We start from the raw sequence: 14,232 nt of genomic DNA, 5'->3' as shown, positions 1-14,232 counted from the left end.
TTAAAAAAAATAATAATAAATGAGTGGTTCTCTTTATTGAAAATACTTGGGTTCATGTTGTCAATCATTCCTCTACACCTGGGAGGGCTAGACACTTCTTTCTTTTTAAAGAAAGCTGAGATTCTCGGGTGTTCACGTGACTCCTGGAGCTGGAGCTTTATGAAAAAACACCAAATATTGTGTGACTTGTGATTCAAATTATGAGAGTTGGCAGCGCTTCAATATCATATAAAGCCCTGAGCCTGTGGGGTTGGGGACAGGGAGTGGGAGGAGCAAAAGATTTATCTGCCCCTGAGAATAATTGGTGCAGAGGTTTGGGCCAGCTCTTCTGCCTTTTTTCCAACTTGTTATTCCTCTGATGATTCAAGCCTGACACTGTCACCTCCTTGCTGGCTTCATCTAATCCAGTCATCCAAGGTGCAGGTCAAGCAGGGTTTTTGTTACAATTTAAGGGGCTGCCTTGCTTTTTATTTTTTTTAAGCGCTTCTGTGAAGTATCTCCGTGTTAAATAGCCTTGCCACATTCAAGGAATGGGAAGGATCTGGCTGAGGCAGAATCAAGGCCCTCTGTAATACTGTTGTTTCCCCTCAAATCTCTACTATCCAGCTGATCCAAGTTAAACACGGTAGAGGCCCCATGACAGTTTCCATGAATGCTCCCAGGTTGCAGTGTTTATCTTTGCTAGAGGCAGAATGTTAACAGGTTGTAAATTCAGACGGAGTTTCCTCTTCGCCTGAAAGACAGCCCTAGAGTCTCTACATACTGTAGATCACTCCTGAATATATATATATATATTTTCTCATATCGTCCCTATAATCCCTTAACTAATGCTGGGGCGGGAAGTATTAGCTCTCAGCGCTGGGGAAAGTAGTTTTGCTGGGAGATATATTAGAAGCTTAAATGACTAGTTCACTGACTCAAAATAATAATAATTGGCTGGGAATTTGAAGGGATTGCAAGTGTTAACAAACAGCTAATCGCCAAAATGGACCTGAGCTGACCCAGGAAGTTCCCCAAAGTGTTCAGATTCTGGTTCTTTTGATTTCTTTATTTAAATGTTGAAAATGTAGCTGGCTCAGGGGGTGGGGAGGACATCCCAGCTCAGCTGTGAAGCCAAGCTGTTCAAAGCTACCTAAGGGATATGATGCACCAATTCCCATTGAAATGAATAGGCACTGGGGCCCAGATCCTCAGTGGGAGTTCAGTGCCTAAATACTGGGCCAGGGTGACCATATCCCTGGGGCACTTTTTGAAAATCCCACAAGCAGTACCAAAGGACAGCCCGTGAGCATAGACACCTCCCACTTCATCCCCGAGAGCCTGAGGGAAGCGTGAAAAAGACCGGGCCTTTGCAGCATGCCCAGGATGTTCATGGCTGGCCAAGCAGGGTGGAGTTGGGAAAGTGAGTTCCATACCCAAGGATCCTTCACACATAACGCCCTGTCAGCAGACGCCTCTTGTTTATGTCAAAGAGGCTCCAGTTGGAGGCTTCTGTTGACTTGATAGTGTCAATATGTCACCGGGAGGGAGGTGATTTCTCTGGATAGCCAGGCTCACCTGTCGCTCATAGGGATGGGTGAAGCAGAACCAAAACTTGACCGCCACTATCATACTGACCAATAATGCCTCATTGGTTCCATGTGCTCCCCCAGCCACTTGTCTGTATTCATCTGATGTCTCTTGTCATGTACTTAGATGGTAAACTCTTTGGGGGCAGGGGATTTTGGAGGCCTAGCACAATGGGGTCCTGGTCTGTGATGGGGCTTCTAGGTGCTACAGCAACACAAATAACAATAAATGGGTGAACCAAATCTGTTCGCTGCACAACAGAAAACGTTTGATAACTTTGTTCATTATTGTTCACACTCGCTCTGCTCTGCCCTTGCCCATTCCAGATGCCCAGATTTGTAGAGTATATAGAGAGTGGTACATATCACGTGTCAATTACCATCTACTGGAGGCTTTACCTTGACTATCCCATGAGAAAGCAGCTTCCTGGAGAGAATGAGAGGGTTGGTGGGCAAGACTTTCCCTGACAGAATGCCAGGTTTCAGAGTAGCAGCCATGTTAGTCTGTATTCGCAAAAAAGAAAGAGTATTTGTGGCACCTTAGAAACTAACAAATTTATTTGAGCATAAGCTTTCGTGAGCTACAGCTCACTTCATTGGAATGCATCCGATGAAGTGAGCTGTAGCTCACGAAAGCTTATGCTCAAATAAATTTGTTAGTTTCTAAGGTGCCACAAGTACTCCTTTTCTTTCCTGACAGAATGGTTAACTTAACAGGCAATTTCCTGCAGTCTAGAAATCCTGGATACCAAAAGCTATCTATAGGTGACCCATCACATTTACCAATATACTGGATAGCAACCCTGGAATAATAATATCCTCAGTCATGACTGAGGCTCTGTTGTGTGAGGCGCTGTATCTACGCATAATAAGAGACCAGCTCCAAAGAACTTGCAGGCTAAATAGACAAAGAGTGAGAAAGAGGAGGTATCGTTATACCCATTTATTAATGTAGAACTTGAGCAAAGAAGGATTAAGTGATTTGCCCTAGGTCATACAGCAAACCTGTGGCAGAGCTGCGTGTCCTGATCTGGTGCCTTAACCACACAATCATCCTTTCTTATTAGAGGTTCTGCATGTACATTTGGAGGTTATATGCCACTAAGGACAGACTCCATGTTCTGTTCAGCCTCTGGCTTTTCTGTTGCGACTGGCAATGAGGCGTTCAATTGTTACCATTTTGCATCTGTCCCCTGAGAGCTAGAGTGAGACCCCCGGCCTTTCTTCACCCAGGAAGATGAAAGGAAAAGATTTTCTTAATAAAACAAACCCTGTTTAATTGTCGCAGTTAGTCTCCTGCCTGAGTTTTATGGATGCCACAAACTGGCTGTAATCTGCCAATTTGCTATGGAAACAAAGAAGAGAAGGGGTTGACTTTAAATTTTGGCAGAAAGAGGTTAAATTTCTTTTGGCAGAACTTGAGAAGGTCAGAAGTGCAGCCCAGGAACAACCCACAGCTACCTTTGGGTAGGCTCTTTGAGTTTAAAAAAAATGAAAGGGTCCTGAGATGATTTAAATCATTTCTTACAATGTGACCTTCGGAATTCAGTAACCTTTGGTGCTCTCCCATAGCCTGGGCAGATCAGTGGAGCCGTAGTGGAATATACTGAATGTTAGCAAATATTACAGGCAGGAAAGGATTTGAAGAACTGGAGAAGAACAACCAAAAGGGGTCAGGGTTTGCTAAGTCAAAGCATAAGATTTTATTTATAATGTATAAAGTTTAGAAAACTTCTTACTGAAAAGTCATACAGTGCAGCACCTGAGAAGGTGAGATTGTTTTGTTTGTTCTATATGAAGCAGCAGTTGTTGATCTGAGAGTAGACACTGCTGGGATCAAAGAACAGTATGCAAGGGAAAGGATGGAGTTTAAATGGCACACAAAAGATTCAAAGCTAGGTATAACCTTCTGAAAAGAAAACACTGGCAGGGACTGGAGGGCTTGGCGCTAGAAAACTATTTCAAACCTAATGTCGGTCACTGATGAAATTTAGTGTTGTCATCTCAACTCAGACTTTGATTTTGCAGCAGAATCATGTATGATTGCAGGGCCTTAGCTGTTAGATCCCTTGTCAGTATCGCAACAATCCCACACAATACAACACCACTGGGAGTCTCTTGTTAGGAGCTGCTCCTAGTGGAACTAGGGAGGTGTTGGAATTTAGGATTGGGAGGTTAAGTTTGCCCTTTCGATATCTTACTGTTGCAGGTGGTATTCACCCATTGTGACCATAAACATGCACCTTAGATTTTAACTTAAATAGGAAAATTTTAATGTGAGAAGGCTTCAAAGCTGCCGTGAGTCATAAATCACATCTTCTGCTGTGGCTGTTGCTGATTTAATTGCTATTTGTATGTACTGCGTTTATCAGATGCTTTTTACATATAGTTACTGATAAACATGAGGTTTCTTATAATCTAACAGCAGAAGAGACACCAAAATGCAATAACAATGACAAGGTTTGTATCTGTAGTTGAGTTGAACACATTAATTATATTTGTTTGTCTCTAAACTTTACACTCTAGGAAGCCTGAGACATTTTAGTCTAAATGAAAATTTGCTGATGAAATTGAGTACCTCAGTTTTTGATTGGAAAGTGTAAAATTAAACAAGTTGGTTCTTATTGTGGGGTTTTCTAAAATTCCTTTATTTAGTCTTGGCAAGAAATATCCAGTGATTTTCAAATGTAAATTGTCAGGGACTGTCTTCTCTGAAGTCAGGATGCTACTTGTTTTCCATGCCAACAAATGCTCTATCTAGCTGTTGGGGAGAAGAGGGAGAAGCCCCCAAATGAGTCTGAGACAGATCTGAGGTACAAGTGTTTTGTGATACAAATTAATAACCACAGAGATCCAGGCATAAGAGACAAGCTTGTGTCACTCAGCATTCTGGCTACTATGTGGAAAAGGGCTTCAAATCCATCCTTAGAGAAACCCTGATTCAGTGTGAAGCTGAAGCTGACCTCGCCATTACTCTATCCAATTCTAGCCTGAAGGTGATTCATCTCTCCACTGTGTGGATCAAAAATTACAGCCCTGATCCTGCAAAGCACTTAAGCACATGCTGAAAGCTAAGCATGTGAACAGCTAATGGTTCTGCTCACATGCTTAAAGTTAAGCATATTCTTTGGTGCTTTGCTGGATTGGGACTTATGTTTAAATCTTTCCCCATCCTCTCTTCCTCCATCCATGTGGCTCACTTGTGGAGGGGAGAGTGCACGCTTCCTCCTTTCTTAGCGTATGGCCTGCTGGAAGGAAGCAGGACTCTTCCCTTTGTCTCATCTTGCTGGCTGACTGGTGGTCCTGTCCCTGTTTCAACTGCAGGAGTGAGTTCTCAGCTGATCAGGGACCCCATGAGATGAGCAATGCAGTTCAGTGAAACTTCAAGGACCAGGGTAGAATTTCAGGCCTTTGAATACTGGATTTGATAGGGTAAGCCATGAGCCTCGGTTGGGTTACTATTGCCATGGAAAGCACATAGTCAAAATGGTCGAGGAATTCTGGGAGCATTCATGTGGAATGTAGCTTATGGCCAGAGCAAGGCAAAACAGGAGAATTTTGGTCCTACTTTGGACAGAGGTCCAAAACCAACACCTAGAGGCCATGTTGGATGCTTTAGAAATGCCGATAGTCTGTATTCTGAGATCTAATTCTTTGGGTTTTTGGACAACCAAATGCCTGGAGCAAATGTAACCACTTCTAACGCTCCAGAGAGCAGCAGTGGTGGTATGTGAGGGATTACTTGCTCAGCTGGCTGATGGAAAATGTGGCCCACGGAGATGGAAAAGAAAGAGTGAAATAAAGTATGAAAGATGGAAGACAAAATTTGATTTGCTCGGTTTTGACACTGGGTTTCGATGAACTCAAGCATGTCCTGCTCCCTTCTGATGATTAGGCCCTCCTGCTGTTGGGGAAAGCAACTGAAAAGCATGTTGTGGTATAATTGGCCAAAAATTCAGACAGGATGAGTGACAAGTTTCTGTGGGTTGGCACATTTTGGAGAAGGGAGGGATAAAACAAAGTGGCTGGCTGAGTGATGCTATGTGATTTGAATAAGCACAGCAGAGAGGAAAATTGTTCAATTGGAGTGGGGAAGTGTGCTCTGAGGAAGCCTGGAGTATTCCAGCTGCTTGTCATCTCCACTTAGTATCACCCACTGCACTTGCCTCAGTTTAGAGAATGCGGCATGTGTATAAACGCTACATGGGTTAGGGAGGTAAATACAGGAGACTGGCAAGCAATTGCCAATGGGTCTTTAGTGGTTTATTTGGGAGCTGAGACTAGCAAGTTTTTATATACAAAGTTGTACTGTTGGTTATTTTTAATGAATATTTAGTTACAGCCATACAACAAGGTCAACCAATCTTTGAAAAGGAACTAAATAGACTTTACTCTGCTAGCAGTTGGATATCATAAGTAAATTCACATTTAAGTGAAAACATTTGAAGCATGTATGTAGAGACCTACTTAAAAGTACATGGTACTCTGTATGGTCTGACCTAATTCTGATTCATCCATTGACCTTGTTATATAACCTCAGAGTGCCCCTTTTAGAGGGAGAGTAACAGATTACACTTCTGCGTATTTATTTAGGAAGCTTAGTCTTGTGGGTATTCATACCCTAATTCTAGTGAAAAGAAAAGGAGTACTTGTGGCACCTTAGAGGCTAACAAATTTATTAGAGCATAAGCTTTCATGAGCTACAGCTCACTTCATCGGATGCATTTGGTGGAAAAAACAGAGGAGAGATTTATATACACACACACAGAGAACATGAAACAATGGGTTTATCATACACACTGTAAGGAGAGTGATCACTTAAGATAAGCCATCACCAGCAACAGGAAAATCTTTGGTTTTCCTCCTTTCCCCCCCCCCCTGCTGCTGGTGATGGCTTATCTTAAGTGATCACTCTCCTTACAGTGTGTATGATAAACCCATTGTTTCATGTTCTCTGTGTGTGTGTATATAAATCTCTCCTCTGTTTTTTCCACCAAATGCATCCGATGCAGTGAGCTGTAGCTCACGAAAGCTTATGCTCTAATAAATTTGTTAGTCTCTAAGGTGCCACGAGTCCTCCTTTTCTTTTTGCGAATACAGACTAACACGGCTGCTACTCTGAAACCTAATTCTAGTGCTAAGTGCAATCACAACATTGATTTTTTCTTTACTAAATGTAGCCTACTTTATTCCTGAATAGTTTGCTTCTTTAAATGGGTTTTACATAATGGTAGATGCGAAGGCCACTCATCCTAATGCCCAATATTGTAGTTAATTAACAATGGTATTGTAGTCAGGTCCTTTTGTCCTCTGGTAAGTGGATTGTACTACTAACCTTGGCCAGATAAAGTGTCCCCCCAATAAACAAGAGTCCAGCCATTGACTATTTGAGCTGCCATGTTGAAAAAGCAATTGTAACTCCTGAGGAAATTGTAAACCTAATCAAAATCAAAGGTTGTGAATCCAATTTCAACTGACATTGTGCCATTTCAAAGCTGTTTTCACACGTGGAAGAAGCACAAAAGGTCTAGGTTTGAAGGGCTTTTACCTCTCTTTCTTTGGTGAGATATTAGCACTTAAGCAGTGGGTGTTCTTCAGATTTGGGATTTCAGGGGTTTTATCAAATTCAGTGCCAGGGGGGCGGCTGATTTTTTTTTTTGATGAAGAATTTGACCAAAATTTTTTAAAAAGCTTCATAAATACTCAAGGAGAGCTGTTAGAATAATTGATTTTTTTCAGTTTGTGACGGACTGAAGAATTGGGGGGGGGAAATTGTTTCAGGTTGACCCAAAATGAAAAAATTTTCAATTTTTTTGGTGAAATGAAAATTTGATTTCAGTGGGAGTTAGACACTTAGGTGCCTTTTGGGATTTTCAAAACACATATCTGCATCCTTAGGTGCCTAATAACCTTTGAAAATCTAGTCTTCAGAGCCTAATTTTCCATTGTGCTCTTTGCCCTTTCCTCCAGGCTTCCACTGGGGTAAGTCCCATAAGGACAATACACCAGTGGCATGATTTAGAGCAGCACTTAGGTTGCTAAAACTGAGGCTGGGGCCAGGCTGTTGCAAAATCCAGGTGTTGTAATTGACTGCTATCCCCTGTACATGCGCACACATGTATGAGAATCCAACTCCGAGTGACTTTTGTGAGTTCACAAATACTCTGGGGATTGGAGCTGTATCAGTGCCTATGTAGATGGATAGGGGTCTCTCATTCTTGATGTCTTGTGATGAAAATTGATTGTCACCGATATTGGAGTCATAAATTTTGCTCTTAAGAGAATCTTCAATCACTTTATAAACTCTCTTTAATTAAACCTGACAACATCCAGTGCTGATGTTATTAGAAGCATAGGATGAGATTAACTAACTTGTCCAGGGTCACACAGCAAATTCATGGCAGAAATGAAAATACAGATCCCAGCTCTAATCAATAGACAATGTTCTTTGTACAGTAAAGGTTTCAGAGGAGAATTTCCTTAGAATGGCCTTCTAGAATGAGAGGATCCAAAACACAAAAAGCGAGAATATGAACCAATCCACTGTTAATGCCACAGAGCTACAAGTATATTAGAAGCAAGGAAAAAGGCTTCTTTAAAGAGCTGCTATTGAAATTCATGCCGGTGGAAAGAGTCCAAATGAGACTCCTATGAAGTGTCTAAGCCTATCATACTACCTCTTATGTTGGTATAACTTATGTCACTCAGGGGTGTAAATAAGTCACCCCCTGAGCAATGTAAGTTGCACCGATCTAAGCGCTGGTGTGGACAGTGCTATGTCGGCAGAAGAGCTTCTAGCACTAGCAGCACTATAGAGGCACAGCTGCTTTGATGCAGCTGTGCCACTGTATGCCTGGTAGTGTAGCCATAGCCTAAGCTTGGGTTCCTAGGACTTCCACATTGGGGCAAATTTCTACCGAAGTGAGGAATTTTTTCAGAAATATGGGAAAGAATCCATTGTGTAAATTTTCTTACATTCACAGTTGTCGTCATAAACCACCCCCAGAGAACCTGGCTTTCCCAGAAAGTTTCACAACATGAAGATGGTGTGATCATGATGGCCTAAAAGTCTGAGACTATGGAAATAGATATAGTTAATTGATCCTTTCAATAAAATTAAAAGGTTGCCATTGGTAGGCAAAGCTCAGGTCTGCATTAATGTTATCCCTCATGCTATCTTTACTAGGTTCAAATGGATTTTAAAACACCTTCAGTGCTTTCTTTAATGCTGATGTATTGAATTTTTTTGAGCTACATTAGGAAGGCCACAGTCATGAATTACTCTCTTCTAAATATTTCACAATCACTGCTCCCAACAGGGCCAAGGTGAAGAAGGGCGTGAATATTCTGAGCGTGAAGACAAGCGATCCCCGGCAATGGGACGTGAAGCAGGAGGTGGGGAACGGTGGAAAACATTCAACCACGACCGTTAGCTGTCAAAGGATAGCACCAAATTCAAGGAACAGGTAAGAACACTCACATCTGCTCAACATTAAACTCATTTATATCCATGGTGCCATCCATTGCTTGAAAGACTGAGGGCTCATGTTAACCACTACTTAGTAGAGCTATTAAACTTACGGCCTGGAAATCTGGAGACACTTATGTTAACTATGGTACCATCTGCTGATCTTTAACTGGGCATCTCACTTTTCAGACAATAAAACTCCTCAGTTTAAGCTGAAATGAATAGAATAGAACTATTTTTTTTCAGTTTGAATGTCTTTTAAAGATCTTTACTGAGCATAGATTTGTCTGGCTTGATAGCTTTGACCTAGTTTCGTCTGTGGTTGGTCCATCAAGTTGCCAATGAACTCTTCTATAATGAGCCTTGATTAACTCATAAGCATTTGTGTGGGATCATCATGCAAAGCTTTCGGTATTGATAATGTTCACTGTAATAGAAAAAAAATTGGGTTTTGTGTTCTTTGGTATGTGGACAATTATTTTCTCCCAGAATTCTTCCAATCTGAAGTCCTCTGTACCTGGTTGGGTCACTCTGAGATATACCTGAAGGAGGAGTCTGCCTTCCTTCTCACCGTCAGGAGTAGACACTTATGTGGATAATGAGTACATGTGATAGGATAAAACCAGATGAGGTATAAATGCTGATGCTCTAGGGCATAAGCCAACCACTAATTGCCGGGGCATAGGAAGAAATCCACCCTGTGTCTAATGCAGCATTTCTTGCACCTTTTATTGAAGCATCTGGTACTAGCCACGGTCAGAGACAGAATACTGGACTCCAGGAAGCACGGGTTTGATTAAAATGGCGATTCCTATGCTTCTGTGTTGCATGTTTTTGTTAAGAGTTAATCCAGCTGTAATATACCCATTTGTGACTGTTTCTCAGGTCCAGTCTTCTCCCATTTCAGGCAATTAGAATTGTATCATACGTTTTCAATGGAAGTTAGTTTGGCTCTCATTGCACATTACCATAACGAATGCTTACTGCCCTCCTGCGGATTAGATCCGTGCAAATGTATGATCCATATAAAACCATGTGATGCTTGCTTGGGTTGGTGTTTCATTACTAGCTCAAGTCTTAGCCCAACCTTGTTGCAGAGGGTCATAAATATTCAATCAACCTTAGGTTGGTTTGTGACGTCCCCTGCAATTGGTGTGAAGATTTGTGCACTATTTCTTCAGGCACAGGGGAGTCTGAGGAAGTTGTAATCATGTTTTTACTCTGTGCCCAAACAACGAGAGTGCATAGCAAATGGTAGACTTCCATAAAGTGTCAAAACATCTGAGCGGCTTACTGGCTCAATCCATCTATGCTAGATATCACTGCAGTTAGAATTGAATTTGAAAATTGAGAGTTTGCAAGGGAAAAGAGGAAGAATAAATCATTTAAGCCTGCCAAATAACTGTGTTTGAAAAGCAAACCAGGGCTTTAGAATCCATGTATAATGCCGAATGTATTTACAACTGTGGAAATATAATATTCAGGTTATCAAAATCCAAATTAAATCTTCTTAATCCAATTTGCATCATGTCTAATTAACCTATAAAATATTTTTAACACTGATTATGCAAATAAAAGTGAATGTGTTAATTAACACCTCTTGCATTTGGGTATGTAAATGGCCCTTTTCTTTCAAAAGCATGACTGGGCTGGGTTTGAATAGAATGTTAATGCAGTAGGAAGAATTGGGTAGACCGAAACCTTGACGCCATTAGGTCTTCAACCACTGTGGAAGTATATACCAGCTAATGTATGAAAGACAACTTTTACTAATCGAAGCTGTATTAATGCGATTTCCTCACTGAACACAATAATGAGCTCCAGTTAGGTGTCTCTGTACTGATTTTCCATGGGGGATGCATACTGAGCAATGAACATAATGATTGTTATTGAATGTCATTTGGAGCCTTCTCAGTACAAAGCACAAATTTTCTATTAAACTAATTTAATTTGGCTAAGGATTGCAGGCCCCTAATGGAGTCTTTCTGAATTGCCACCAGTTTTTTCAAAATAGCGTAGCCATGTAGCTTGTCTGTACAACGTAAAACACTCTGTTGCATAAGGTCAGATTAGAGAATGTGAGGTTCTGCTTGGGAGTTTCAGCTTCCACATAGTTTAAGCTTCTCCTGCTGAAATTCAGTGAACTTGTAAACTTATTTGAGCAGAGAAAAATGGTTTCCATGATCAGTGCAAAAGAGCCGTTAAAACAAAGCAAATAAAGCTTTTTATTTCTCAGACGCATTACGAAAATGGGATCCGTTCACACAGCTTGCCATGGAGATAATAGCCAGATGCACAATGTAATGTTTTTCCTCCTAGCACGATCAGCTCAGTTCCAGTAAAGCACAGAGAATCCATTTAGCAGGGAGAAAGGAGGAGAGGCCTTTGACAGCTGTAGAGTCTTCTACCTACCTAAAGAACAACTAGGTTCTCCCCTTGGGCTGTTACACAGTCCCAATTTGGTAGAACCATCCTGATTGTCGGTGTGGCTTAGAGTACTACGAAATGCAGTCTCTGAAAATTATTCTGGGCCAGCAAAATGAGATTGCATCCCATTGTTTACTGTGATCCACAGTGTTTCTTTGCGAAATCATGATGTTGTGACGATACGATGTTGGTGCTGCAATGACTTGTTGAGCGCGCACGCGCGCGCACACACACACACACACACACACACACACAGGAAAATCTGCCCTTTATGCCTTTCTCCCAGGCAGCCCCCATTACCTGGAATCCCTCATTTGCTACACCACCACATTTCGCTCTTTCAGATTCCTTAAAGCTAAGGCCCTGATGTAGCAAAACACACAAGCACCTACACACACAGCAGTCCCTTGATTTCAAGTGCTTTGCTGAACTAGGAGATAATATCTTCCTAAGGGTCTGTAAGCGCTACCGCTGTCCTTCAAAGAAGCATGGATGAAACAAAACAGATTGGAAATTTAAAAAAAAAAAACCAAAAACAGATAAAACCTAAACAATTGTGGAAGTGACTAGATGTTGCTAATTTTCCCCCTTGGCTAACTTTGCATCCTTCCCCCCAACTCTTAGTATGTTGTTTGTGTATTTATATTGTAAGGTCTTCGGGGAGCAAGGACCGTATATTCATATACATGTTAGCTTAATGCCTGACACACTTTGGCATTACATAAATAATAACAAAAGCCATGAGGGGGTGTATTTTATTCCTATTTAAAATGATATACTATGAACTCCTGAGAATGTAGGTAAACCACATGTTCCCAGGCTCCATAAACTTGTATTCTGAAACCCCAAGGCCATAGCACATTACTTTCTGCTCATCAAGAAAAATTCCACTGTTAAAACTGAGTGACTTTTTGTTGCCAGAAGCAGCTTGAAACCAACAGTGCCTGTGTGCCCAATAACATAACCTATTCTGAGCTCCATTTGACTCGTGATTAAGATAACAATCTATTGATTAGGGGGAGTGGAGCATAAACAACTCCTTTTGCAGTTTGTGTCCCTTGTCGGTTCTCTTTTCCAGGGGACAGTTGGCTGGACGGAAATGTGTCCTAAAGATAGATGAGCAGATTTTGGTTGCTGTCTTAAATGTCCTGATCCTGGTGCATCATCTCCCTGCCATTCTTAGCACCAGCCTAGGGGCCATATGGCCAGTTTAAGGCCTTCGCCATCCTCCTTGGGAATAGCCTCAGTGCAGAAGGGGGACGGATGGGAAGCCAGCTCTAAGTTGCCCCTTACAGCAACCCCAGACACAAGGTGTTCCAGGACAGATCAGGGGGGTGGAGCGGAAGGTGGAGCAGCATCAGCGTAGAGGAGATTGAGAAATCGTGGGAAGGGACTTGACTGGGAAAGCTTGTGCTCTGCAAATTCTGTCCTCTCAAAAGGCCCCCTAGGGACCATTGCAGCCAGGATGCAACTAAGGGCTACTTTGGCTTGATATGGAAGCTGATAGAGCCCCCGAAGCGCCTGATCAAGGCAGGCACAAGCTGCCTTCCTTCCGTCCTTGTGCTGGGATCTGGGCCAGTGCAAGGATGAATTTGTTCCATTCTTTGTGTGTGTGTGTGTGTGTGTGTGTGTGTGTGTGTGTGTGTGTGCGCGTGCGCGCCCCAGAGTCAGAGCAGTCAGTGGTGGCAAGGCATCACTCGGTACTGGTAAGGGATTCCTGCTTTGTTGTCTACCACCATCACATTGGTTGTGTATCTAACTGGGTAGAGTAAGTGAGTTTGGGAGAATGAAGAAACTTGTTAGAAAAACTCACCTGATGGAAAACTGCTAGAATGTAACGCTTCATCCCCTTGACCCTGAACCTTTGAGGGACCTGTGGACTTATGGCTCTATAGTCATCTATCTAATAAAGAGCCATACTTGGGGAGAATGCTTCCCACTCACATACAAGACTGCTTCACAGTTCTTTAGTCCCATCCCCAACACACACAATGTGTCCTTTTAACAGTCTGAGAATCTCTGCAGTCGTACCGAATGAGCTGATGATGATGATACCAAGTTGCATTTCATATCATCTGGATGCAGAGGAAACCAAAAAAGTCATTTGAATTCTCTGCAGGTCCTTGATCTATCAGCATCATATGAGGCCAAGTGACTCAAGCATGAAGCAAAAGAGCTCTTGTGATTAAAACAAAAACAAAAAAAAATAGGGCATGTGATCAGCGTGTTTCAAAGTAGTAACACATTGGATGATAGTTTGTGTTTCTGGCTTTTTATTTCACCCGGAGATATGCAGTCCCGTACAACATACGCCCTCTCACATACCAGGGTATTATCTTAGAGCCTGATTTCAAAGTAGCAGCCGTGTTAGTCTGTGTTCGCAAAAAGAAAAGGAGGACTTGTGGCACCTTAGAGACTAACAAATTTATTTGATCATAAGCTTTCCTGAGCTACAGCTCACTTCATCAGATGCAACATCCGATGAAGTGAGCTGTAGCTCACGAAAGCTTATACTCAAATAAATTTGTTAGTCTCTAAGGTGCAACAAATACTCCTTTTCATCTTGGAGCCTGTATCTTCTCCAGCCTGCACAGTTTGTGATCAGTTAACCAGAAATCTCACAAAGCTCAGAGGCCTGGTGGCAGTGAATCAAGCCACCTGCTGACCTGAAAACACTGAGGTTTGGTCGGGGATCGCTGCTGCTTGCACTGTATCCAGATATTTGGTGCTTAAGGATCAGGATTTCTCTTTGGAATTGTTCTTCTGTGG

The 14,232-nt window shown here is 42.0% G+C and overlaps 1 protein-coding gene across 3 annotated transcripts in view; it reads left to right on the top strand.

Moving 5' to 3' along the window:
- The window catches only part of TMEM132C (transmembrane protein 132C), a 301,428-nt gene that overhangs the window by 162,442 nt on the left and 124,754 nt on the right, over positions 1-14,232 (top strand). For 2 of the 3 annotated variants that reach the window (XM_038373834.2, XM_038373835.2), the window contains one exon: positions 8,888-9,034. The exons of the other annotated variant lie outside the window; for it this stretch is intronic. In XM_038373834.2, coding sequence (XP_038229762.1) covers positions 8,888-9,034 — 147 coding nt within the window. The remainder of the gene's footprint in view (positions 1-8,887; positions 9,035-14,232) is intronic. 3 annotated transcript variants of the gene reach the window in all.

Source organism: Dermochelys coriacea, chromosome 15, assembly GCF_009764565.3.
Source record: "Dermochelys coriacea isolate rDerCor1 chromosome 15, rDerCor1.pri.v4, whole genome shotgun sequence".
Lineage (NCBI taxonomy): Eukaryota > Metazoa > Chordata > Testudines > Dermochelyidae > Dermochelys > Dermochelys coriacea.
Note: the sequence above shows the minus strand (reverse complement) of the source record. Positions and strands in the feature narration are given on the sequence as shown.